The 25,182-nt window shown below is 50.4% G+C and overlaps 2 protein-coding genes across 5 annotated transcripts; both read left to right on the top strand.

The window, feature by feature from the left end:
* The first annotated feature begins 2 nt into the window (after positions 1–2).
* On the top strand, positions 3–7,488 carry LOC119113107 (serine/threonine-protein phosphatase 2A regulatory subunit B'' subunit gamma). Its single transcript, XM_037237443.1, has 9 exons — positions 3–59; positions 1,608–1,712; positions 2,099–2,211; positions 2,764–2,932; positions 3,318–3,506; positions 4,223–4,359; positions 4,780–4,993; positions 5,493–5,620; positions 6,721–7,488. The coding sequence occupies exons 1-9, from the start codon at positions 3–5 to the stop codon at positions 6,842–6,844; spliced, it is 1,236 nt and encodes a 411-aa protein (XP_037093338.1). The 3' UTR covers positions 6,845–7,488.
* A 1,121-nt stretch (positions 7,489–8,609) lies between these two features.
* On the top strand, positions 8,610–22,727 carry LOC119108892 (zinc finger protein 501). 4 transcript variants are annotated; one of them, XM_037232437.1, is made up of 3 exons: positions 8,610–8,668; positions 13,197–13,298; positions 21,474–22,727. In XM_037232437.1, the coding sequence occupies exons 2-3, from the start codon at positions 13,205–13,207 to the stop codon at positions 22,526–22,528; spliced, it is 1,149 nt and encodes a 382-aa protein (XP_037088332.1). In that variant the 5' UTR covers positions 8,610–8,668; positions 13,197–13,204; the 3' UTR covers positions 22,529–22,727. The 4 variants fall into 4 exon arrangements, with proteins under 4 accessions (XP_037088332.1, XP_037088348.1, XP_037088355.1 ...); XM_037232453.1 differs by having other exon boundaries at positions 8,614–8,688; XM_037232460.1 differs by lacking the exon at positions 8,610–8,668 and adding an exon at positions 8,695–8,749.
* Positions 22,728–25,182: the final 2,455 nt, after the last annotated feature.

Genomic DNA, 25,182 nt, shown 5'->3' with positions numbered 1-25,182 from the left:
GGATGCAAATCGAAGATAGTGATCCTTCTTTGAAAGTCATTCCTCGATTTTACATGAAAGTGTGTAACAAGTTTAGACACATGATAAGTATAACTATTGATGTGCATATGACTGAATCAAATGGAGTGCTGTTGACCATCTTTGATGATCCCTTGTCGTCCTTGTTATAGCACCTCAGATCATATTTTTCCAAGATGAGCTGAGTTGTTGTTAATGCTGTATTGTATAGGAGACATGTGATCGGCTTAAATGACCTGGAAAATGTAGAGCTGTACACTTAATATGTGACATTTAAACGTACAAGCAAATATCGTACATGGCCTTTGTATGCTGCATCTGTGTGTGTTGCATCTCTGGTTATAAGTGTGTCCCCTCCAAAACACATGCTGTTCCACATACATTAGTTATTTATCCCGAATCTAACCTAGTTTTCACGATGTCAGAACCGCCTACTGCCACCGATGCGTTATATTTTTACGACCCTGGCTGTCGGTGAGAAGCACGCGTGGGGCAGGCTTTGTTAAATTGCTGGGTACATCTGGCGCGATTCGGTTATCCCTGGGTGGTGCACAGGTTCTGAGCGGCTCTTGAAAGGAAGGGATGTTCATAAGGAACTGGGATGGCTCCAGCAGGACATTGTACCCCTTCACACTATCAAGGCGATGAAAGAGCAGCGAAAGAAGCATTCGCAGGAGAAGGGGTGGTCGGCCGGTTCTTTAATGTGGGCAGTCAGTCAAAGAAAAGAAAGCCGAAGGGGTGCATTGCTGTGACCTGAGTTTGCGCGGCTCGTTCCGTTTGGAATAAGATTTTTTTAAAGATGTAAAAAGCTACTCTTGAACGGCGAAAGCAAATATGGAGTACGTTAGAGCTATCAGCGCTGCACCATGTCAAAATGGATGTGAAATGTACCAGGAGTGTAGTTTCCTATTCAGTGCGGGGCTTGAGCCCCCCCCCCCCCCCCATTTTGAGAGAAAAATAGGCCAACACCGTCGGAAAACCCGGTTGTTGGTGAATTCTGGGGTATGCTCCTTAATATTTCACGGCTCACTCCCCCTGGATCCACTGCGAAACTACGCCTCTGGTGTGTACAGGTGCGTGCGCACGACCCGCACGCACAAATGCAGATGCACGCGAAGTGGGGGTTGCCTCGAAGAGACAGCATTGCAAACATCCGATTTCTCTAATGGAATGTCATGCTCAAACCAACATTACGAGACAAGTGCTGAACCAAACAGCTAAAATACCCTGCATTTGTTATGCATGTGCCGCGAGTAATACAACACATTTAAAATGAAATCACACAATTTTGTGGGGAGCGTTTCGCTTTTACGCTGTTACCCCGGCATATAATAAGCTGCAAATTCAGTTTTTCTCCTACGTGGAAGTGTACCCAGTTTCATGCAGTTAATTGTTCGCATTTGACTTATGGTTAAGACCTACGTTTCACTGTCATGCCCACTCACGAAAGTTGCATTCAGTACTTGTGCTTTCGCGGTGCATTCAAAGGCACCGCGCGTTTTAACCTCACTACGCGCGTGTGCTGGTCGCGCCACCGGGCTCTGCCTTCCGTATGCCTCTGCCCGCTGTCACCGCTTATCATGCCTCAGCTGCCGGACGAGGAGGATGCTCTGCAGCAGAAGCTGCGCGAGGAGGCGCGCGCCGTGTTCCTGCAGCGGCGCAGCGAGCAGCTGCTGGATAACGACGAGCTGAAGGTGGGCGTCCGCAACATGCCGTTTGCTGGTGCGTTCGAGGTCCCGCCGATTTGCCCGCTTGAGCGGCAGCTGCTATGCCGGCGGTCGTCTTGGGTGGAGAACGCAAGGCTGGGAAGTAACTCATATTGCCGCAGTTATTATTTATTATATTTAGCTTATTTTTTATTATTATATTATATTCGGGTGACGTACTCCGTGACGCTTAACGATGATGACACCTCTGGCGGCGCTGGTAGGCGCTGTACATGCTGCTGGACGAGTGTGACACCCCTGGCGGCGCTGGTAGGCGCTGTACATGCTGCTGGACGAGTGTGACACCGCTGGCGGCGCTGCTAGGCGCTGTACATGCTGCTGGACGAGCACGACACTCCATGTTACTCCGGCAGGCGCTGTACGTGGTGCTGGACGAGCAGCACACGCTGCCGCCGGACGGTGAGGAGAGCATGCTCGGATGGGATGACTTCTGTGCGGCCGCTGAGCGAGCCGGCGACAAGTGCAAGTAAGTGGTCATCTGAAGCCGGATGTCGTGAGGAGCCCTCTGAGGGGACGGATGACGGATCGTCCGGGGACGGATGACGTCTTCCTCCTTCTGATGTGGCCTCTGCCACATGGCAGTCTAGAGATCCTTGCGCCCGTGAGGTGCTGCAGTCTGGGGATCCTTGCACCTGTGTGGTGCTACAGTGTGGGGATCCTTGCACCCATGTGGTGCTACAGTCTGGGGATCCTTGTACCCGTGAGATGCAATGTACGGCTTGGTGTCGTTTATTGCAGCCATGGGTCACTCGTCTCATTTTTCAATTAATACGTGCTTGTGCTAAGATACAAGCATTTTGGCTGACAGAAAGCTTTCTAAGACCAGCATTGTCGCGCCCTCGTTCAATGGATTGCCAGCGACTGCATTGGTCATATTAACGCCCGGGGGCCGTGGCGTAACAGGGATTCGGCTGGCAGGACAGCTCAGCCAATCGGGCGAATTGAGGCAGTTCGCCGTTTTAAAAACGTGTTCTTGCACATGCCGGTGTGTCATGAATTGAACCACCGCCTTCCTCAGGCGGTACTTCACCCCGTTCGTCTTCGCCAAGCTGCAGCAGGACGACCCATATGGCAGGATCTGCATGATGTCCTTCTTCAACTACGTGATGCGCAAAGTATGGCTGCACCAGACCAGGATCGGCCTCTCGCTGTATGACGTTACCGGAGAGGGCTACCTGCGGGAAACAGTAAGGAAATGGAAGTATTCGGCTCCTTTAAGTTCAGTTCGTAATTGTGCTTCAGGTCTTGGTGGCTCAACCGGACTGTCCATTTTTACGTGGATTCGAAATTGTGCTTGCCGTTCTATCAGAAACGCTGCTGTATCATTGCATGTTACCTTAAGCCCATCTTAAAATAGAATGTGTCTAACACGTCATTGACGTGTTCTGTGCACAAGTGACGCCGCCTCTTGTGCATACCGTATGTGTGCAGGGCGCAGGCACGTATACATGGGGACGCACCACACAGCATCATGTTATGTGCTCCTTTAACAGGAAACGCCTGGGGCTGCTTGGAAAAATTATATCATCCATCTCCATGCTGTGGTTATGGTGAGGCTTGTTGCCATTACAGGATCTGGAGAACTACATTTTGGAAATGATTCCAACATTGCCACAACTGAACGGCCTCGAGAAGTCGTTCCACAACTTCTACGTCTGCACGGCGGTCAGGAAGTTCTTCTTTTTTCTCGACCCGCTGCGCACGGGGAAGATTAAGATCCAGGATGTGTTGGCGTGCAGCTTTCTCGACGAGCTCCTTGAGGTACAGCCGCCAGGCCAGCTTAGGCCGCTTCAAAGGCTTGTTTTGCTGTGGCTTGTCAGCTGCTGGCGTCACTTGTCGGCCCAGCAACGGAATATGCGTTTTGATGTTTACGGCACAAATTCTGGAACCTTCGGGAAACAGTGGCGCTGAAAGTTACATAGTTTGGTCGCAGTCGCTCAAAATAGGTCGTGCAACATTCCCAAGAGTCTGCTACCTCTTGGGCATCTAGATCCTAACCCACCGTGCGATGTATCGACATCTCATCCTGCTCATGCTCTGTCATGTTTTGCAGCCGTCTACGTCGGTGCAGTTTGTGTGTGACCCTTTTAATGTTGCGATGTGCGTGCTGGTGATTGGCTTCTTCCCACGCGCCTGCTACGAGCTCGTCCCGGCTGCGCGCTCACGGCCGCCGGTCCGCCTGTCAACCCGCCTGTTCACCGTGTGTCGCCGACCAGCTGTTCACCCATGTGTTGCTGGCCGGGCGTTCACCCGTGTGGCGCTGACCAGCTGTTTCACTCGCGTGTCGCGACCGGCTGTTCACCCCGTTTGTTGCTGGCCGGCTGTTCACCTGCGTGTCGCTGGCCGGCTGTTCGCCCCGTGTGTTGCTGGCCGGCCGTTCACCCGTGTTGTCGCTGACCAGCTGTTCACCCGTGTTGCTGGCCGGCCGTTCACCTGTGTGTCGCTGACCAGCTGTTCACCCGCGTGTCGCTGACCAGTTGCGTGACGAGGAGCTCAGCAAGGAGGCGCAGGAGTCCAACTGGTTCTCGGCGCCGTCAGCGCTGCGCGTGTACGGCCAGTACCTGAACCTCGACCGCGACCATAACGGCATGCTCAGCAAGGCTGAGCTGGCCCGGTGAGCTCTTGGACTGGTGTCAGCAGCATGCCCAGCAGGGCGTGCTGCTGGCATGACATCGCAGCGAGTGTACATATGCTATGCGTCGCTGTATGCGTGAGAATACAATGGTTCCTTTGTGACAATTTTTTGTAAAAGAGGATGCGTTTTTCACTGGATATGTGTGTAAATTGTATGATAAATTGTATGCTGTGTTGGCCACTCCATTTCGTGCTGTAAGTTCATCCCAACAAACAAACCCATACCGATTCGTGTTTTCATGAGCCTAATTTCATAAACGCTAAGCGCCCGAAATTGTGTGTGTCTTGGACTGTCCCGAGCGTGGGTTAAAAACTACGCCAGTGTGTGTGAGACATCGCCTCCAAAGATGCCCTCCCACATGTAACACCGTGACCACCAACACCGCCTCCCCGGCGGCAGGTACGGCACCGGCACGCTGACGTCGGTGTTCATCGACCAGGTGTTCCAAGTGTGTCTGACCTACGACGGCGAGATGGACTACAAGACGTACCTGGACTTCGTCCTGGCACTGGAGAACCGCCGCGAGCCGCAGGCGCTGCAGTACCTCTTCCGCATCCTGGACGTGCAGCAGAGCGCCTCACTCAACATATTCGCCCTCAACTACTTCTTCAGGGTGCGGCGCCAGCCCGACGCGGCCCGTTCCCCCGGGAAAGGGCTGTACGGCTGGGGGCGTGTGTGTTGTGGCGCGGTGCAACAAAATGGCTCATCGCGTGCGTGTTTGTGTGTTTTTGGTGTCCATGGCGTATTATTTTCTTACTTTGTTCTCTTCTCCTTTTGTGTTTTTATGCAGGGATGAATTTTGCTTTGTGTGATGAGTTTCAGCAAAGTTCGTGACCCTACACGTGGCCTTTACAGTATCAGAGCATTGTGTTTTTGTCATCACGTCTTAACGAATCAGCTAAAATGTGTCAAAAAATAAAATTAAAGCATGTGTCTTGTCCGCCAGACCCCTACGTCTTTTGAAAAGGACACGCATCACACAGCACCTGTCAATGGGTGTGAAGGTAACTGTCTTCAACTCGGTGTCATGCACTCGGTTTTAAACGTTTAAACCGTGTAAAGCTCGCCCTGCAGCCCCTTGCTCCACCTACTATGCGTGGCTGTGTGTGCAGGCCATCCAGGAGCAGCTGAAGGCGCACGGCCAGGAGCCAGTGCCGTTCGAGGACATCAAGGACGAGGTGTTCGACATGGTGAAGCCGGCCGACCCGCTCAAGATCACCCTGCAGGACCTGATCAACTGGTGAGCCGCTGGCCGCGGACCGCGCGCCGCGTCGCTGGTCGGGGCGGCCGAGTGTCGGGGCGGCGCGGCGCTGGGCGTGCGGCGGATTCGCATGCGAGCGGCTGTTCGGGACACGCGCGTCGGCGCTCGCGGACGGTTGGTGACGCTGGCGCGCTCATCTCAGGAGTCGGCAAGGCGTGGCGGTACGTGAGTGCTGGGGGGCTCTGTGTCACTGTGTTGCGATAGGGCGTGGTGACATAAACGCATCAAACAAGCTACCTTTAAGTGTGGATGTGCCTGGAATTTAAGGACATTAGCCCTGCTATGTGATGTAATATCCGATCGTGAACTTGCAGGTCAGCGGCATAATTTGGTGTCGACAGCGTGCCGCACTGCTCTTTATGCAATATTCTAAGTTGTATTTTAATAGTTGCCATTTGCATAAAGTATAAGTTGACAGCAGAATCAGTCGCGATTGTGCTGTCACGCTCATGAACAAGATTTGTCTGTGATTAACGTGAGAAATGCAACATTTTGCATCGTGAAAAAAATATTTTGTGTACGGGTCGAAACGAGGCCTCTGGACGCCGACGACCAGATGTTGCAGCGGCACGAAAACAGCACGGAAAGACTGAGAGAACGGGCCGCCATACTGGCGAAATGATGGGCCGTTATGTGCAGCCGAGTGCGCGCGCTCGAGCGCACGGTTCCCTTTTTTACCGATCGAGCTTATGGGTTGGTGTCAGGTCCCGACATGAAGCTCTTGTGTACGGACTTCCAAAGGCGCGTGGTCTTATCCGCTGAAGTCGTGTTGTGGACAGCAGGGCCATACTGATAGCGTTTGTGGTCATCACGCTCGTCCGATGCCGCACGAGACGTTTTATTGTATCCTCATGGGCCTGCTGCTCCACATTGAGGGTGGCGAATGCGCAACAAATTTCTGGGCGGGTCGGTCGCATTTTCGGCAAGCTGAGCTTGATTTGTGTCGGTTCAAGGCTGCGGTAAGCGTTATTCGCCACGCCTCGCGTGTGAACCTCAGCGCAGCCTTCGCGTGAGCTTGCCACCTTTCCAACGTCCATGTTTCGGCGTCCGTCCAGTGCTGATGTGGGCGGTCGTTTCAGCGGCCAGGGAGACACCGTGGTCAGCATCCTCATCGACCTCAACGGCTTCTGGACCCACGAGAACCGCGAGGTGCTGGTCGCGGAGGGTGAAGACCCGACCGCAGCGCTGCTCGCCGACAAGTGACCGCGCAGCGAAGCTGCAGTACGGCGATGACCGATAGATGGCTGTGCTTTGTCGTAGGCGGTTGAAGAGGGCTGGGATTCACGTCTAATGATGTTAAATTTCAAACCTGGCGCTGTTTTGTTGCTCTTCCAGACTCTCGAGGACGTCACCGTATCGCATGGTCATATGCGCGCATAACTTGAACTTGGTTACGTTATTAGTTGATGGCGTGTGGGTTTGACTGCGTACCTGTGCCGCCGGCTAGCGATTGCCTCCCTGACATCCATTATTCATGCCTTGTGGCCTCTGAGAAGTTGTGAGATACAAGATCTTCCATGTGATAGCTCTCCGCTCCGTCCGTCGTAAGGTTTTCATTGCGTGCCGAACATGTGTACCACTTTGTGGTGTCATTTGTCTGTTATGTCTACCATTGGTGAGAATTATACTGGCTAAGCGCAGGCATATCACATGATCTCAGATTTGATGCGGTTGTCGCTTGTAAACTATGTGGTATCGGATCTATACATCACTGCATCGCCAAGTTGAGAAAGGAAAGTAACCGTTGGCACTGATGTTGGGCAGGCATAGGGCGAGTCCTCTGCAGGCATTAGTGGGGCGCCTGTGTACATTTGTCAGAGTGTTGTCTGGCGTTCAGATTTGTTAAATGCAGGTCAAGTAGCAGCTGTTGAGGCGTTTGTCCAGAACAGGCACAGGCACTACTATTTCATTTGGTACATACTAAGAGGCATGTGTATACTAAGAGGCATGTCCATTCGTCGGCGAGACGGAACTCGTCAGTACTGCCATCCGATAGCCCTTCTATGAACCTGCCACTGGGCGCCTTCCAAGTAAGGCTGTCCACCGTTGGTTTTCGCTCACCTTCGCTGTATGAGAGAAATGGGGCGAGGTGATTAATCGGGATCTAACCGCGGACACAAGCCTCCTGGCTGCCGCTGGACGCTCGCACGGTGGGCGCCTGGTGGGAGGGGGGCCCGGGCGCCTCCCCGGGCCAAATGACATTGCTAGGAGCGCAACACGCTGGCATGACAGGACCGTACTTTGGTCTGTGACGGGCAAGACGCATGTATATTTTGGACATCCAATGATGGACCATGTCGGGGTAGGCCAGCGTCGGCGCACAGGGCTGAAGACCTCGGAGCACGAGGAAGGTTCAGACCCCATCCACGAAGACAGCACCCGTGTCTCCAGTCCTGGTAGAAGACGATGTCCGCATGGCCGCTGTCGGGGCCATGTGGACGCACGCCTGTGCGACTGCAGTACGGGTGGCATCAGGTCTGCCGTCGATGGCACGTGAACTGCGGGACAACGGCGCAGGGGGCTGAGCATTGGCGTTGGCTAGAAACAAATGAACCAGAAAGGATAGCACACCCCCTCTCACAGCATCGAATGACTTCTATTCACCCCCCGCGAATTGTTGGTCACCGGGCTCGGCTAGCCAATTTTGAGTCGGTCGCCCCCCTACATGGATTGCATTCCCGAGCGGTCCATAAAGGATTAAAAAGGCACGGTTATTTCATTTCTTTACACGTTATTGATGATTTGTTTTGTCTGCGCCGTGCGCTTTGTCTCTGTTTATTTCAGCTCAGATTGGAGAGAGTCAAGTGTTTTTGGACGATTTGCCGATATGTCCTCCCCTGGACTTGTTGCTGGAACCATCCTTGGCCTCTGTCACCGTCCCGCCCCCCTAGCGGCGTCTTCGGCGCCAATTGGAGGTGTCCTTGAAACTGGCGCAGCGGCCCGTGTACGCCAGCCACGGCCCGGGTTGCGCGGGTCGTGATGAATAGTCCGCACGGGTCGAGGCGCGGAGTTCTTGGATTGGGAAAGGTCAGCGATCCCCTTATCAGGTTTGCTGTGATCATCGCGGCTGCGGCTCAGTCTCGTGTCGTCACGTGGCGTAGCTATTAGGTGGGGAGTGAGTCACCTGGTTGAGCGTCTATAGTTGAGTAGTCTGAATAATCGAGCTCTGAGCCCGGTGATTAGATATTTATCCTGCGCATGATATTGATGCTGTTAGTCTGATGTGTTGCTTGCTGGTGTGTAACAGTATGGTTTCAGTTAGCTATCTAGGCTGTTAAGTTATATATGCATGAGTAAAGTAACTGAATTTTCTAAGGGCCATGGCCCTGCATTGCTGCATTTTCCCCCTCACAAGCATGTATGCATGCATGCATGCACGTGCGCACGCACGCACATGCACACATGCACACAACACACACACACACACCTATAATAATGCTAGAGATAGGGGACAGATGGTCCAAGAGAAATACTGGGGTTGCTCTTGTCATGGATGGTGTTGCATTGCCGCCCCCCCCCCCCCTCCCTCCAATAACCTATGAAGTTTCACCCTTGGATGCATAACCTCTCCATCATGCTGATTTTGCTCCAGCTGTATGCTGTCATGAAAGTTAATTGGCAATGCTATGATTTTTCACTGTAATATCAACAGATAATGCTCAGTGCTATGAAAAGGCATCACTGTTTAAACAAACATATGGATTATCTTGTGATACACAGAGATATGGTCTTGCATGTCAGACATGTAACTTTGACTAATAACAATTTATATTGTTATGGGTTAGTAATTTGCCTGCATAGGCTTGGTAGTCTCATGGCATTCGTTGAGTATGCTTCTTTCGACCAGTACTGATTCAAAATTCAGACTTTTCTGAAAGATAAAAAAGCTCTTTAAAAAATTACTTGTGTATGCTCAGCTCAAGTCAACACTGACAGGCACTGGTAGTGCAGTGGTTAAGGTCTGCATCTGGGAAGCTGAAATGACAAGGTGTGGTTCACCGTGAGGATCGGTTCATTGCATTTGGATGTTATTCCTGCGGGTGTGGCAGGCAGGTGGAGCTCTTGCATGTAGTCTGAATGGCCAGGTACATGGTAAAGCCCTGTTTATGACATCAAAAACAAGTTTACATGGAATTTGTTGTGCCTCAAAAATAAGGCCTAGAATTTGATTTTTTAAAAGTCTGAAATCAGTACTTCATTCAAAAGCATTGCTCCAAATTTCTACTCTAATGACACTGCTCATCCTGTTTATGTACTGCCAGCATTTTTTATGTCCATCCCAGTTGACAGTTGAGTTCCCAGCAACTGGCCTGCATCTTAGTATGCCTTGTTTTGGAATGATGCTTTTGTCACTGGATGTGATGTAAACTGTAAGATGAATGCTTTGCAAGATGATGTTATGCAACATTAGCTGTTTGATGCATTGGGCATGCTGAGTGGTGGGTGAAATAAACATATGACTGTCCAACTGGCTGTCAAAAGTGCTAAGCCACATCACAGACTCAGCAAACATGACCACATGGGTTTGGTCATCTGAGTGATGACATCACCAAAATGTGAATCAGATGGTTATGATGTTGCTGAGGGTCAGGGACAGCACTGAGCATGGGACACAGAGTATGATGCACAGGGCATAGAGGGGACTGGGCATAGAGAGGACCCAGAGGCGGATTACATTACATGGAGCGCAGGGCTCGGAGCACGGTGCTCGGAGCATGGGATGCAGAATACTGGGCATAGGGCACAAGATGCAATGTGGAGTGGGCTGGAATGAACTGCAGTGGACCATAGAGCGCTGAAATCACTGGGGTTTCAGAGATCAACAGAATTACTTGGAATGGCTTGAGTGTCGCGTTCACGGAACCCTGCTGAGCCTGCCTGAACCAAACGGGGAACGGATATGGCCGGAGAGCACCGAACAGGTGACCGGAGAGGATCAGACAGGTGACCTGAGAAGACTGGGCAGATGACTTGAGAGAAACGGACAGATGACCAGGGAGGACTGATCAGGTGACTGGAGAGGACCGGTCAGATGACCGGACAGATGACCAGAGGGCACCGGACAGATGACCGGAGAGGACCGGTCAGGTGACTGGAGAGGACCGGTCAGATCGCCGGACAGATGACCAGGGGGCACCGGACAGATGACCGGAGAGGACCGGACAGGTGACCGGAGAGGACCGGTCAGGTGACTGGAGAGGACCGGTCAGATGACCGGAGAGAACCGGACAGATGACTGTTGATGACTGGGCAGGTGACCGAGGAGGACCGGTCAGATGATCGGAGGGCCCCGGACAGGTGACAGGAGAGTACCGAACAGATGACCGGAGAGGGCCGGACAGGTAACCAGAGAGGACTGGACAGATGACTGGAGAGGACCGGACAGGTGATCAGACAGGTGACCTGAGAGAACCGGACAGGTGCCCGGAGAGGGCTGGACTGGTGACTGGAGGTGATCGGAGAGGACCGGACAGATGACCAGAGAGCAGCTGCTGACCAGGGGGCAGCTGACCAGGGGGCACCAGACAGATGACCGGAGAGGACTGGGCAGTTGACTGGAGAGGACTGGACGGGTGACCGGACAGGTGATCAGAGAGGACCGGAGAGTACCGGACAGGTGACCAGAGAGCACCGGACATTGACCATAGGGCACGGGACATGTGACCAGAGGACACCGGACAGGTGACTAGAGAGCACCGGACAGGTGACCAGAAGCGGCTACAGCAGCCACGTAAGTGTCAGCACCAGAATGAACCTACCTGACTGAAATGTTTTCAGCTGGACTGGACCAGGCCGAAACATCGCTGCTGGTCCTGTACGGGTCGTAGGGGACTGTGGTCATAGAAACGACCACGGAGACAGTAGGATTCAGGGGTGTATTGTCCTATGCAGATGGGTAGCTTTAACCTCCCCTCTTCCCACCGACTTCGGCCCCATCCCCCTACCAACTTGCACTACAGCCCCCCTCCCCCCCCCCCTCCTAATTCTTAGAGGGAAGTGGACCAAATCCAAGGAAAACTTTTCTGGCGTGTTTTGGAGGGAAGTTGAGTAATTGATCACTGGTCAGCTCCCCCTCCCCCCCCCCCTCCTCCAATTCATTTTGAGAAACTGCACCCCCAAGAGGCTTAGAAATGACTGGAAAAGACCAGACGAGTTTCAAGACGGTGGAGCACTTCACAACTCACGGAAGCTGACCGGACCAAGCTGGAAATGACTTGACGGGTACACACCGGGGGACTGGACCAGGGCTTAGGCCTTGATCCGAGCTGTAGCCAGTTTCATGAAGAGAAGTTACTACTTACTGCGAGCTGGCAGAAGTAATTTTGGCGTTAATCCCTACTTCCTACGCCGGTTTCATGGGCCTGGCATCACTTCTCCGAAATAAAAAGTAAAATCCCAAGGCTGAAGTAATTTCCATAGCCATGCAAGCGGTTATGTTCATGGCAACGATGTTTTCGGTTTGGACCTGAGAGATCGAGATGCCTGTAATGCATCCAGAAATACTGATAAGGTTACGTGAAGTGTGGTCATTTATAGATTAGCGTGGTGATGGATTTGGGCTTTGACTATTAATTCCTGCACCAAGTGCGATCAATTTTTTATTCGCTGAAATACAGACATCTTATATTTATCGGTATTGTTCCGCTACTCGCAGAAGTAAACAGTGCTGTTCGGTTCGTGTGTTCATACCCTGGTTCCTAGGGAAGCTGTACTATGTGTGAAGGCAATATGTACGACAACGAAAGGTCCTTGAAATAGCTGACTTTATCCTTACCCAAGGTTGTGCATTTTGTGAACTTAAGTCATGTCTGTCCGTGCCATAGCAAAAAATAAAACAAAATCTCGTGAAATCCGCGACTTGTGAGAAAGAGGTTGGTTTTCATAACGGTCTGCCAGCTTGATCCACCACCGTTCTTCTGTTTGTGACGCCCACAAAGCTGCTATACGAACCGCAGTTGCATTGATTTTCTCACATATGCGTACTCGTCCGCCCCTGACATCTTGAGATCGCTTCATAGTTCAACAATCTCCCACTGCAGGTTGATTCTCGATCTGAATAGCGTGTTCCTCCGCTCCCGTATGGCCATGCTCCGGCTCCTCTATGATCACCATTGATTATTTTACGACGGGCCGGAGCATCTTTTTATTTAACTTTAGTTTCGAAGTAAATGTCTACCCCATGGTCAAACCATTTGCGTGTATGGAACCCGATGGATGCCTGGTGAAGTACAGAATAACTCCTTACTCTAGATCTCCCCATAGATGTATAATTTTACGAGCGTTGAAGTAAACAGTCACTATTTACTCCATGCAACCGGATTCGAGGTAAAAGGTTGTCGAGTTACTCCCTACACCACATGTACACGCCATTGTGTCTATGAAACTGGCTAGTGGGCTTGATCGTGCTCGGTTAAACTAGACGGAGCTGGACAGGAAAGGACCGACAATGAACAGCAAATCAAGAGCAGAGTTCACGTGTATCAGACCGATATCCCACTGGGTAAAAATGTAATGTTATATTGTTGTTTACAGCCGTTTTCACCGTTCATTTCAGGCGCGGCCATGTGTGACCAAACATCTTCTATCTTAAAGCGAGAGCCCAACATCCAACACGAAGACCTTCCGGACCGTGTGACGTCATCACTGGGAGATATCAGTAAGTACAGCCAGAGCTGCAACAGATGAGGAATTTTAACGTTTGAGCCTTACCGGAGACCTTAGTGTGGAGTGCTTCAGCTGGTTGGGGAGGGGGCTATTGGCTGTACCGCATTAAGGAATTGCGGCTGGAGGATGTAATCTTCGTCAGCGGACTTTTTAAACTAGTGGATCCCTGGAAGTTTACAAAAATAGGTTGCGGGCAAAAGTACGGATGGCATTTGTTCGTAGCCCCAAAGTACGTATGCCTAATGTTTGTCAGGTTTAAGTACGTAGAGTTCGTAATGGCAAAGGTTCGTACCGGCGAACGAACTTATAGATCAGATCCCATGATGAAATGTTCGTCAGGAGAACATTTGTAGTGAAAATGTTCGTACGTTCAAAAGTTCGTACGTTCAAAAGTTCGTACGTAAAAAGGTCTACAAGCGGGCACCCCACTCGTTCTCACGTCGTGTTACATCCGACGCGTACGATTTGATCAGTGATACCAGTTTTTCGAAATCCTTCTGAAAAGCTTAGAATTTCGATTTAAAGCAGCCGACCCTGCGAGAGAAATGTCATTAGACTCCCTGCTCACCACTACGAAAGTAGTACATTTCATTTGCGTTACTTTGCCAACGTATGTGTTCTCTAATATTTGCCACACCCTTGTGTTTTAAAACGTTGCGTAATGAATGCTGCGAAAGCGTGAAACATTGTTTAAACAAAAATGTATTCGACTATGAAGTTTTTATCCAGGGAACTCAACGAAACATTGTGCTATGACTGATTTCTCTTCTATAGCGTTTGCCACAGTGGCTCTTTTCGAGGCGCACTTTGGCTTTTGGAATGCGAGTATCACATGGTCCATGTGAGGCACTGGTGCAAATTTCAGCCAACGAACTTCTCAGCGACAGGCCCTTGCGCGCTGAGCATTCACAAACGTTCCTGTATTCGCGCCAGTAGAGGTGTGCACGGTAGTTGCCACGACTGCGGTGTTCGTGACGGCAGGAAAGAAGCGTGATTCTGTTACATAGTTTTGGCAGCGTAATTCGAACTCGAAAATTATTAAAGGTTATATCCTTATTGTGCATAGACTGTGCTGCAGTGACCCTACGCAACGTTATTATTACACGTAGCTAGTCGTGAGGTTTCACTAGAGTATGTTTTTGAAATATACCTCCAGGGTGGGACGCTTCCTTCAAGCAATTGTTTGCACCCAAATATTTGAGCGCTGATGTAAGTTAGGGAGAGTACTTGTTGCACAGAAGAACGCAAGCTGAGGTTCGTGCTTCAACAGCTGATGTAAGCACATAGGTTTTGTACAACAATTTCCTCAATGATGAAGTGCGTTTGACGACAGTAAAACGTACTTCTCTGCCTAACTCCGTGTGGAGATGTGTGCTGAACATTGGCATGTAGATATTCGTCTCGGTGTCAGGTGCTGGGCTGGTAGCCACTATGGGGCCATTACACTCTCGACTGGGGAGAGGAGGGAGGTGGGGATGACGATGAACGGCGACGGTTTCAAAGGTCAGGTCAAGTACTATGGCTCACCAAACTCTTCATGACATGAACTTTACACTCTGAGACGACCTGGAAATGAGTTCGAATCAGTTGGGAGTATGCAAGACGACACTGAGATGGAGAGGGCTGGAGGTTTAAACAGCAATATAAGACAGGTCTACCGCGGATCACCCGCCGAGTTTGTTACGCTCCCCCACTATCCCTCACCCTGACGACGCCTCTGTCGACTCTTCGCCTGACGCCCCCTGAGCGCGCCACTGGCGCCAGCTGACGAACGCGGCGTGTCAGCTCGCTTGTGGAATGCGGCGGGTAGAGGCGCCTAAGACACCTGGTATGCGACTGCCGATGTAACGTAAATCGGAGACCAAAGGGACTGACGCACCAGCTAGACCTGCTTTGATACACCCCCTTTGATAAGAACCCTGTTTGCACCCGAGCCATCTGAGGTAGCCCGGAGCAGCGGTTGGTGGGGCGTGCCCACATGAGAATGAATGAGCCCGGGCTTTTCATCAGTTCATCACATCGCTCCGGTTGGTGCGGTCTGGAAGGAGGTTTCTGTCGGACAGTAAAGGGATTCTCCGGCTGCTTCTAAGCAGGCCCCTCATGGCTTGCGAACACCGACCCGCTTTCCCCGAGGGCGCTACCAGCATGTGAAGAATACCACCCGTGACTGTAAAGGCAATTTGGCAGTAAAGCCCCAGTCAGAAATACCAAGGTCGGTACAGCGCTGGTGTTAACACGAAACTAACGAAAAGAGAAACAAGTTCGCAATGGTGGAACGGATCACCCCAACGAAACGTGGTCAGGCTGTACTGTGTACTAAAACTCGTGTCAGCTCGATGTTTTTTTTTTGTTGTTGTTGTTTTTTTGTATTAGAGCTCTTTCGACCAGAAATGAGCATTTCAGGGCTATGGGATGAAGGAGAATGGCTAACGATAGGGTAGACTCGCATGCGCCTGGGGGGGGGGGGGCTAACCGCCGGGCTTTAACTCGCGCATGAGCGCTGGGTACCCGGTTGGGGTCCCCCTTCCCACGGGGCTCTCGGCCCACTCGTGGCTGTTGCATGCAGCCCGCCCCGGACAAGCGGGGTGTCGCGAGGATGCAGGATGAAGCGAGGTAGAGGATAAGAGGTACGGATGCTCGATGGTTTTGTGCAGGTATACAACCTGGCGAGATTCATAGGTTGAATGTTTTTGCTCTCTCATCAATCACAGAGAAATATACCTACCACCAGCGAATACCAGCCAGTAGGTAATTAACCATAAATTGATCCATCATAAACGTAGCAACTAAAACTAACAAACACGAGCAGTGTCAACAGAATACGATATCATGTCCAGCACTTAGCTTGACCAAATGGCGCCATCCAGCAGCAACGAGCTGGCCTCGGTGCGCACATCGCACCGGTACAGAAGCTCACTAGCTCGCTAGATTGCGTACCTCGCGCCGCGACTGGAGCTCACTGGCTCTTTAGTTTGCACACCTCACACCGCTACTGGACCTTACTAGCTCGCTAGATGTGCGTACCTCGCACCGCTACAGGGGCTTGCCAGCTCGCTAAATGTGCGCACCTCGCACCGCTATTGGAGCTCACTAGCTCGCTATATTACGTACCTCGCATCGCTACAGGAGCTCACTAGCTCGCTAGATGTGCGCGCCTCGCACCGCTATTGGAGCTCACTAGCTCGCTATATTACGTACCTCGCACCATTACAGGAGCTCACCAGCTCTCTAGGTGTGCGCACCTCGCACTGCTTCGGGAGCTCACCAGCTTGCCAGAGTGGAGCCACGGCAAACCCGTCGTCTGTCTATCATTTATGGCGTGATCCCATAAATAGTGACTGATGGACACTCAGCGGGCATTCGACTGGCGTGCGCTTAAGGCAAAAGCCTGCGTGATGGGAAGAGCTAGCACGTACGCGGTCCGAAGCCGAATGGTCAGGATCTTCGTGGACGCCTGCGACACGACACTAAGTCGTCTTATGCGTCACAGATCGAGCAAAACGAGGGTGCCGGTAGTGTAGTGGTTACCGCGTCTGCGTTAACCGCTGCGCGTCTGGGAAACAGAGGTACGGGTTCGATTCCCCGGGGTGCCCGCATTTCCTGGCAGGGTGAGAGGCAGGCGATGTCATATGGCCTCAACAGTTGCTTGCGTCGTTAGGCCCCGATGACACACAGCGAGCAAAGCTATGAATTTTGTGAATGTCATCAGCTGTTACGTAGATGATGTCAAAGGGAAAGGTAATGAAATTAGACACCCTGGGCAACTGACACAGCAGCTTGGGTCAATCCTTTGGTTGAAGACCATTGTATTTGAACGAACAGATAACTCCAAAAAAGCAGAATCATCGCCAAAAAAAACACCTAAATTGGAAGCAGATAGTGGTCACCATAAGCGGGGTTGCGCGCCCATGTGCATTCCGTGGCCGTATCCGTTTAGGCTGCTGCATCTTATATTCCATGTTGGTTCCGGGAGTGCGGCCATGTTCGCTCTCCCGTCGGTTATGGTTCCCATGGCAACCCTGCGGCTCGGACAGTTTCGAGCGGGCTGCAGCCGGTGCTTCCGCTTTCACCCTGCAGTGGATTCACGTCCTCATCGGTGTTCCAGTTGCTAAGATCCGGCATAAATCCTTGAAAACGCCCGAGAACAAGTCGACCCGTGGTTTTGGCATGACAGCTCGTGACCGTGGGAACACATCGATTCCCGATTCCGTGCATTCGATCGTCCGTGTTGTTCCCCGTCACAAACGGCCAGTTCCGTGTCGCTGGCGATGGGTCGCTCACTGCTTGACCCGGTTTCTCTTCATGTTCTTTAGGTCTTCCGCAGTTATGCAATTTTGCGTTGTTCGTGTTGAGCCAGTGGGGTAGTGGAGTCGTGGTAATATTATATTTTTCCAGAAGATGCCCCTGATCAGAGACCTTACATGTAGATGACGAGCAATCTATGCTGCATAATCTTTAAAGAACGCAACTTCCTGCGGTTGAAAACTGCATGAGCCTGCGACCAGGGGTTGTTAAGATATGTAACGCTTAGAAAGCCCCCCCCCCCTCCCCCCCAGCCGAGCATGGTCCGGGCGCTCAAGTTTAAGCTTTACCGTAGTTCGAGGACGATTCGCTGTGCCTGCGGTCTCGCTGGTAAGCAGGTTATTCAACTTGGTTCTCTTCCAGACACCGAGCTGGAGACATCCGATCTGCAGCAACAGCAGACGGATTCCGCACAAGATCTCCGTGGGCTAGACATGGGTACTAACTTGAGTGAATTGGTACGCTCTTGAGCCTGTGTTGCCGGTAGTTTGTGTCTGTCTTCCACCGGGAGGATTTGCTGAGGGTTAGCCTGTCTTCCCTTTCTCCTGGTTTGCTCACTGGCGTATCGAAGATAATTTTTTTTTTTTTTTCAATTCAACAATTCAAATTCGGTAGGGTATTGGGACAACGATATCGTCCGTAGTTGAAAGAAGAAATGAATTATTGTATGATCACGGTAGAATCGGGTTCGACGAAAATCATCAGCTACGTAATCGTAGGCCGCTCGTTGAAACCGTCTGAAGAGGTCTGCAATTGGCCGTAAGCGAAGATGATGTCCCACTTAGCATCCGGTAAAATCCACGGTAGCTTCATGGAGTGAATTTCGAATGAACTATGTGCAGAGGTCTAAGTCAAACAAAACAGATCAATGCAATACAAATCAATAAAATACAAATGAAATCAGTTCAAATCAAACAAAGCAAATCAGTCAAACTTTTCCGTCAAATACGGTGGAACTTCATTTCATCCAAAGGTTGCCGGCAAAGTTCGGATTTTTAGGCGTCGAATTTGGTGCATACAATGGCGTTAGTGGGAAAATCCTCATCTCTCTAGGTGTACCTTCAAAGTGAAATTGAAGACCAAATGACGGCAGACTCATTTCCGCCTAAATGTATCCACCTATATCGGATTGTTAGCATCGAAACTTTATCCAGCACATAAACTATCGTCCGTCAAATGTCCTTGCCTCTTAACTTAAAGTCATTCTTAGTTGTCACTATGACGAGGAAATGCCGGGAACTCTATCAAACCCGAAAGTTAACCCGGTTGAATGCGGGAGCTACAAGTGCTAGATTCTTATTTAGCGTCATATATACAGCCGTGAAGCGGTCCTTACCACCCAAGTTTCAGGCACCCGTCATTTGACCTTAATTTTACCTTCAAGGTTAATTTTCGGAAGTCAGGACCTTTTTTATGCGAGAATCGTTTCAAATTTTATGAGCATGTATATTCCAAAATAATGTGCTCGATTGTCTAATGCTCCGCGACCGTGGGTGACTCAAACTTTGAAGAGACACTTGAAGCCTGATGACTCAGCGCATAGCGCGTTTAGTACGTAAGCGTCGTTTGAATTAGGATCGGCAAACACATTTATGGGCACTACATGACTGCTGCATTCGACGAAGCGATAAAACCTCAAATGCCACTATTTTTTTCGAAATTACCATTCAATGGACCGAAGAAGGTGAAAGGTGAAGTTAAAGAAGGGCAAGAGTGATATGAACTTCTCATTTCTCTTATACTTTTATCTGTAGAATTGACTTTGAGAGGTCGTAACTCATCGACGAACGTTAGTAGATGCGCAAGATCCTGACGCCTAGGAATCCGAAATATTCTGAAGACCCCTCGGTATTGCTTAGTCTACTTGTTTTTGCCTTGAACTCTAGCTTTCATGTCGCATGATGTTGAAAAGTAAAGATCAGATTCCTGTCATGCCGTAATGGACCATTTCATGCGTTTTCGTCCAAATCGGATTTCGGCACTAAATGACTTTGTAAATAGACTGGTAATTTCATGGACATAGGGCATGCGGCAAACGTGACTGAGCCCTCCAGCTTCCTGAAAATTTAGCGTTGGTCCTACCGCCATTGACTTGAAAAGAACCAAGAATGGCTACTACCCCTTAACATAGAGACCTTCCGTTGCTCACGCGGTGTTTTGTATTTGAGATCAGTTTCAGAAAATGGCGTTGGCCGCTTCCTAACTGGTGCGCCGATGGGCGCACAACTGTGGAATCTGCTTGCAAGGTGCAGCCGCTAAGTTGACCAGCACAGTGCACTTGACATTTGGCTACGCAGCACGTCGTTATTTCCACTTATTGCTAAGATCTGACATCCGTATTTATTACGCGCTCGGGCAAGGGTCAATTTGCCCCCCCCCCCCCCCTCGGAAGGTCCTTCCAGGATGATTTCCGACCGACGCGGCGTAGCCGCACCGAACTGCATGGATGTAGATCATTTAATGACGGATCTTCTGGTCTGCAAGATCTGACGTGCATTGTATGGTTGATCACCTATAACGGGTCATAGGTGTCATATCACCTCTTATGTCATATTATAGGTCACAGGTCATAGGTCATATTACTCAGGTCATGGCTTTTAGCGAGTGCAAATGAGAAATCATTCAGAAATTTGCAGCGATGGAGTGTTAGACGAAGCCAAACATCTCTTAGACATACTCTTAGACGATGAGTCGATTTAATTTAGGAATTCGACTTAATTCATAGACCTTGGGTCAGCTATGAAGGTAAGGCGGAGGTCAAAACCGAGTTGTTTATTGACTGGAGAACTTGCTTCTTGGGTTCATATTTGATGCTTATTTCGAGTGTGTTGGTCACACGGACGTCAACAGATATATTGGTTGGACGGATTGAAGGTTAGGTTTCCTTGACCCAAAATGACCCTGATCCACCTTCTGTTTTTAGAACATACCACCTAACGAAATCCTTCATGCCTATCTCAATTCAGCAGTCAAGTGAATCTCACAGGTTTCTGGTCACCGTGACCTTCTAAACATCAAATAAGGGCACTGGCCGGACAGGAACGCCGATGAGTTTTTGCTTAGAACAGGTACTTGGGTGAAAGCGGCTGCATGATGATGTCTAGAATCAATGGACACCGATTTGGAGTTTGACTTTGCTCGACCTTATTTGACCCGGATGTCATGACCAAGAGATTTTAAAGTTTGGTAAAAGATGGTTTAAATTTGTCATAATTTTTGGTTTTTATGTCTTTAATTTTAAAATTACCAGTCCCCCACAGCCAGGCGCGTCGTATTCAACCGGTCGGCCGCGCGCGTGTGCGGCCATCTGTCGGATCGGGGGCTCTGTGGGTTGTGCTCGAGAGCGTGCGACCGTCACACACTGGCCCATGTCTTTGCCACCGTCATTGCTCGTTCTCTCGGCCATGAGAATCTCTTTGTATCGGGACTAGGCTTCGACCCGGCCTCTCCCCCCCCCCCCCCCCATTTGCACGCAATGTGGAAATTTTGTATTTACCTTGTGATCTGAACGGGGAGGTGAATGTGGTGATGTTGCATTGTTGCAGGAAAGCCCTCCTGATCGCTGTGTGTGCACATGGCTGACAATTTACGCAGCGTCATATGATCAGAATTCCAATTTTTCTGTTTATAAATGCATGAACCAGTAATCTGGCTGCAAAGAGAAGTGTGACGTATGGGCTGGGCCGGACCGGGCTGCTCAAGCTAAAATGTTCCCGTGTATGTCTTACGTTCTCGGCCTGTGGTCTCATTCATAATCCTGCGATACTCATTTTGCTCTCGGTGGTTATGTGGTTGTCAGGTTTTTGTGCGAAAATGTTGAACAATTTCTTTTAGACATGTGTCTTAAGAACTTCCATGTTCACAGGGCTGTTGGAACAGGACTCGGTGAAACAGCAGGGCGCAAGTATCAGGACTCGAGATATCATTGGGAAAAACGGAAAATATAAAGGCTCACTCTTTTCGAGACGAATCGGAAAGTGCATGAATAATTCGTTTGGACCGGGGAGTCAAATGGTTAGCGACCTGATGGACGCTGACAAAGAACAAACAGAACCTGTCACTAGCACTGCATCTGCCGGAAAAAAGACCGCATGTTCTACTGGTCGTGAAGACGAGAACCTGATTCTAGCACCAAAATCCCGCAGGAGGCGCTACCACTGTGAAGTTTGTGGAAAATCATTCATGAGTGACGCTTCTTTGAAGGTTCATAAGAAAGCCCACGCCGACGGCGTCACAGAGGGTCAGCGATGTGAATTCTGTGGGAAAAACATCCGTTCAAATATACCAGCGGTACTGCGGGTACATTACCGAACTCACAGCGGCGAGAAGCCGTACAGCTGCGGGACGTGCGGAAGGTCGTTCGCGCAGAAATGTGATCTGAGTGCCCACCACCGTATTCACACTGGTGAGAAGCCCTATCGGTGCGGGTTGTGTGGCGCAGCTTTCACGCAGCAAAGCTCACTCACTAGACACAACCGTATTCATACGGGTGATAAACCGTACCACTGTGATGTCTGTGGGAAGTCGTTCACCCGGAAATCGTCGCTGGTTGTTCACTCTTGTCTTGACACGAAAGAGAAAACCCACCGGTGCGACAGCTGCGGGGAGTGGTTTTCTCATCTGCGCGCTTTCAGGCACCACACACGCACCAAGCACGGTGAGGGACCGTATTCGTGCGGCGTCTGTGGAAAACAGTTCACTCTTAAAGACAGCCTCATAGTGCACGGACGTCTTCACACAGGAGAACGAGCGCATTGCTGCGACATCTGTGGGAAACGGTTCACAGTAAAGGGGGAGCTCACGAGACACTACCGGAGGCACACGGGCGAAAAGCCATATGGGTGTAAGGTGTGCGGTAAATCTTTCACGCAGAACACCATCCTCGTCAGGCACAGACGAACTCATGCTGAGCGTGAATAATGCGTACGAGTAGGACCCGTCGACCTTGGCCAAGGATTTTACATTCCTTGCGGTCTAAATCAATCAGTTTGATATATGTTAGGTATTAATCATCAACTTTTTTGCGATATTCCTTTTGTGCACTGCAGTGATTCCAAAACACGGGACAATTGCTTGGATGCTGCAAGTGTTTGCACGCTTGCTTCGTTCGCTCTCTTAAACGTAGAGCATTTGATTTATCTGTATTGCAGGTGGATGCCGATAGGTATATGTCATGCTGCGAGATATGTAGTCCTTTTCGCCCTCGGAAGAGACCGTCGAAAGCTGTCACGTTTGGGCTGTACATCTTGCAATGCTTAGGCCATGACGACCCTGTGTCGCGCTTTATTTGCCTTCTGTTCTAGGGCCTTGAGTTGCCTTTTGTGCGACTTCGTGCGTGGGATGTCGCAGGCATTCGAGCATTTCGGGTGACGAAGCTGAATTCTTCTGTGGGTCTCTGAGATGAAGGCTGGAAGTGGCTGCCGTACGTCCGGAACGTTTCATGCCATTTACTGGGATCATGTGATGCGGAAGTAAAGTATTATCAGTGCAGCACCAAGTTTATATCACGTCACTATCCAGCTGTAGTGTACTGTTTTTTTATGTTTTTCTTTTTGTCGAATGCAACTATTTGTTAGAGCAGCGTTCGTGGCAAAATATTGCCTGTTTCCAGACTGCAAAGAATGGAATGTTACAACATTACTCTGCTAAACTGAAGTTAATGTCGCATGCGTTTTTGCTTACGATCTCAAAGGAGACTTATGATCAGAATTCAGGAAATGCGACGAAAGCTTGAGAGAGAGACGATAGAGAGAGAGAGAGAGAGAGAGAGATGAAGAGGAGAGAGCGAGAGGAGAGAGATGACGAAGAGAGAGGGAGACAGGAGAGCGAGAGAGAGAGGGAGAGGGAGAGGAGAGGGAGAGGGGAGTGAGAGGGAGATGGGAGAGGGAGAGGGAGAGGGAGAGGGTGAGAGGAGAGGGAGAGGGAGAGGGAGAGGAGAGCGGAGAGGGAGGGAGGGCGAGGGAGAGGGAGAGGGAGAGGGAGAGGGAGAGGGAGAGGGAGAGGGGAGAGGGAGAGGGAGAGGGAGAGGGAGAGGAGAGGGAGAGGGAGAGAGAGAGGATATATATATTATATATATATATATATATATGTATATATATTTCTAACCCTCGTGAATTTGAAAAAAATTACTTGTTTAGTACATGCATTACCAAAGAAATGATGAATCACGCGCTCTGTTCGTGTCTCCCAGTTCGATTCGGTGTGTGCATCGCATTCTAGCGCGTACACACCAGAAATATCTTATCTCCCTGGCGCTTTTCCGTTCCTGGTCAACAAAATTATAAGGTAGAATCAATCGGGCTTGCCGCCGGAACTCTGTATAATACCACGCACCGGGCTCAAACAAAATAAGCGGTCTTCTTTGTACTTTGTTGGCAGTCAGTCAAAAAGGCCAGATAGGGCTCGCGATCTCTTTCCTACATCCTCCGTTCAACATTAAGAACTGTGAGCAAAGGACGTGCCGCGCCTCTGGGCATCCACTACAGACCGCTTGGATCAACAGAAACAGCAAAAAGACAGCATCTACGAAGACACTATTCACCCCCTCTCTGCACCAGGCAGGCGGGTGGGTATTTGGGGCGTGCGAAGCCCGCCTCGGGCATACTTTTATCAAATATGTGGTGTGCGAGTTAGAATGCAAGTTGTGGGGGAGGTGTGCCGGGGAACAGGACGTCCTGTGGGGTTATCACGGCTCGACGAATGTCTGCAGTGCAAAGGCAGCAAGTTGTCTGTCACACGTATCAGTGATTGCGCAGGTTGTGATTTGTTACGGCTTGTATTGTATGTTTTGCGCCTGATGGAGCGGACTGCTGGCCTCATGGATTGAGATTATTGGTCGCGACGGTGAAAGCTGTACCCCTCCGCCCAATGGGAGATGGTCGGCGCCGGCACCTGTATATTGTGGCCGCTCATGGTGTGTACCTTGCCGTCCGTGTGCATGTAGAGTGGAAATCAAATAAAATATTGCGCTGGAGCACCAGATAGGTGCGTCCCTGACGGGGCAGGACTCCGGTGGGTATAGGGTGGTAGGTATAGTGTGTGGCCACCTGTTGATGAAAGGTGCACCGGTGTATGGGGTAATGTTTGCGATGTTTTGGATGGCATGGCAGGTCACGACACTGTTTTCTATATGTTGGTCACTGAGGCAATATTCCGGGTAAGCGAAGAGGAAGAGATTGATTAAGTAGCGGGGTTTGTGCGATCTAGTCGCATCTGTATTGCTCTTTCGCCTTTCTGTTGGGAGGAAAGCAAGTGAATTTTGAACACGGATAGGGTGCGGGGTGCGTAGTTGAATGATAATGTGATGACCATGACGTACTTGTGCTTCTTTTGTTTTCAAGCTGATGAGGGCAAGTGGCCGAATATATTTTGTACGTTTTCGTCGCTTTCCGTGGATCTCGCGCACAAGGAAACGTCTCAATTTCAACGGCGTTATATGATGGTGTTCATATTGGCTCTCGGCGTTACCTTCACGTTGAGAACACGTTTTCGTCTGCTCTGCTTGATGTGAACGCAGCGGCTTTCATTACCCTGAACGTAGCGGTTGCGTGCGTACTACGAAGGAACGTTGCGAA

The sequence above is a fragment of the Pollicipes pollicipes genome, unplaced genomic scaffold (genome assembly GCF_011947565.3).
Source record: "Pollicipes pollicipes isolate AB1234 unplaced genomic scaffold, Ppol_2.1 Scaffold_2555;HRSCAF=2994_pilon_pilon_pilon, whole genome shotgun sequence".
In the NCBI taxonomy this organism is placed as follows: Eukaryota; Metazoa; Arthropoda; class Thecostraca; order Pollicipedomorpha; family Pollicipedidae; genus Pollicipes; species Pollicipes pollicipes.
This window is presented reverse-complemented; position numbering and strand designations above follow the sequence as displayed.

Excerpts from the sequence above, each read along its gene's own strand:
- LOC119113107 (XM_037237443.1), top strand. The coding sequence starts at position 3 with ATGCAAATCGAAGATAGTGATCCTTCTTTGAAAGTCATTCCTCGATTT. Across the intron at positions 1,713-2,098 it reads TGGATAACGACGAGCTGAAG|GCGCTGTACGTGGTGCTGGA; the intron begins GTGGGCGTCCGC and ends TTACTCCGGCAG. Across the intron at positions 2,212-2,763 it reads CGAGCCGGCGACAAGTGCAA|GCGGTACTTCACCCCGTTCG; the intron begins GTAAGTGGTCAT and ends CGCCTTCCTCAG.
- LOC119108892 (XM_037232437.1), top strand. The coding sequence starts at position 13,205 with ATGTGTGACCAAACATCTTCTATCTTAAAGCGAGAGCCCAACATCCAA. Across the intron at positions 13,299-21,473 it reads GTCATCACTGGGAGATATCA|GGCTGTTGGAACAGGACTCG; the intron begins GTAAGTACAGCC and ends CCATGTTCACAG.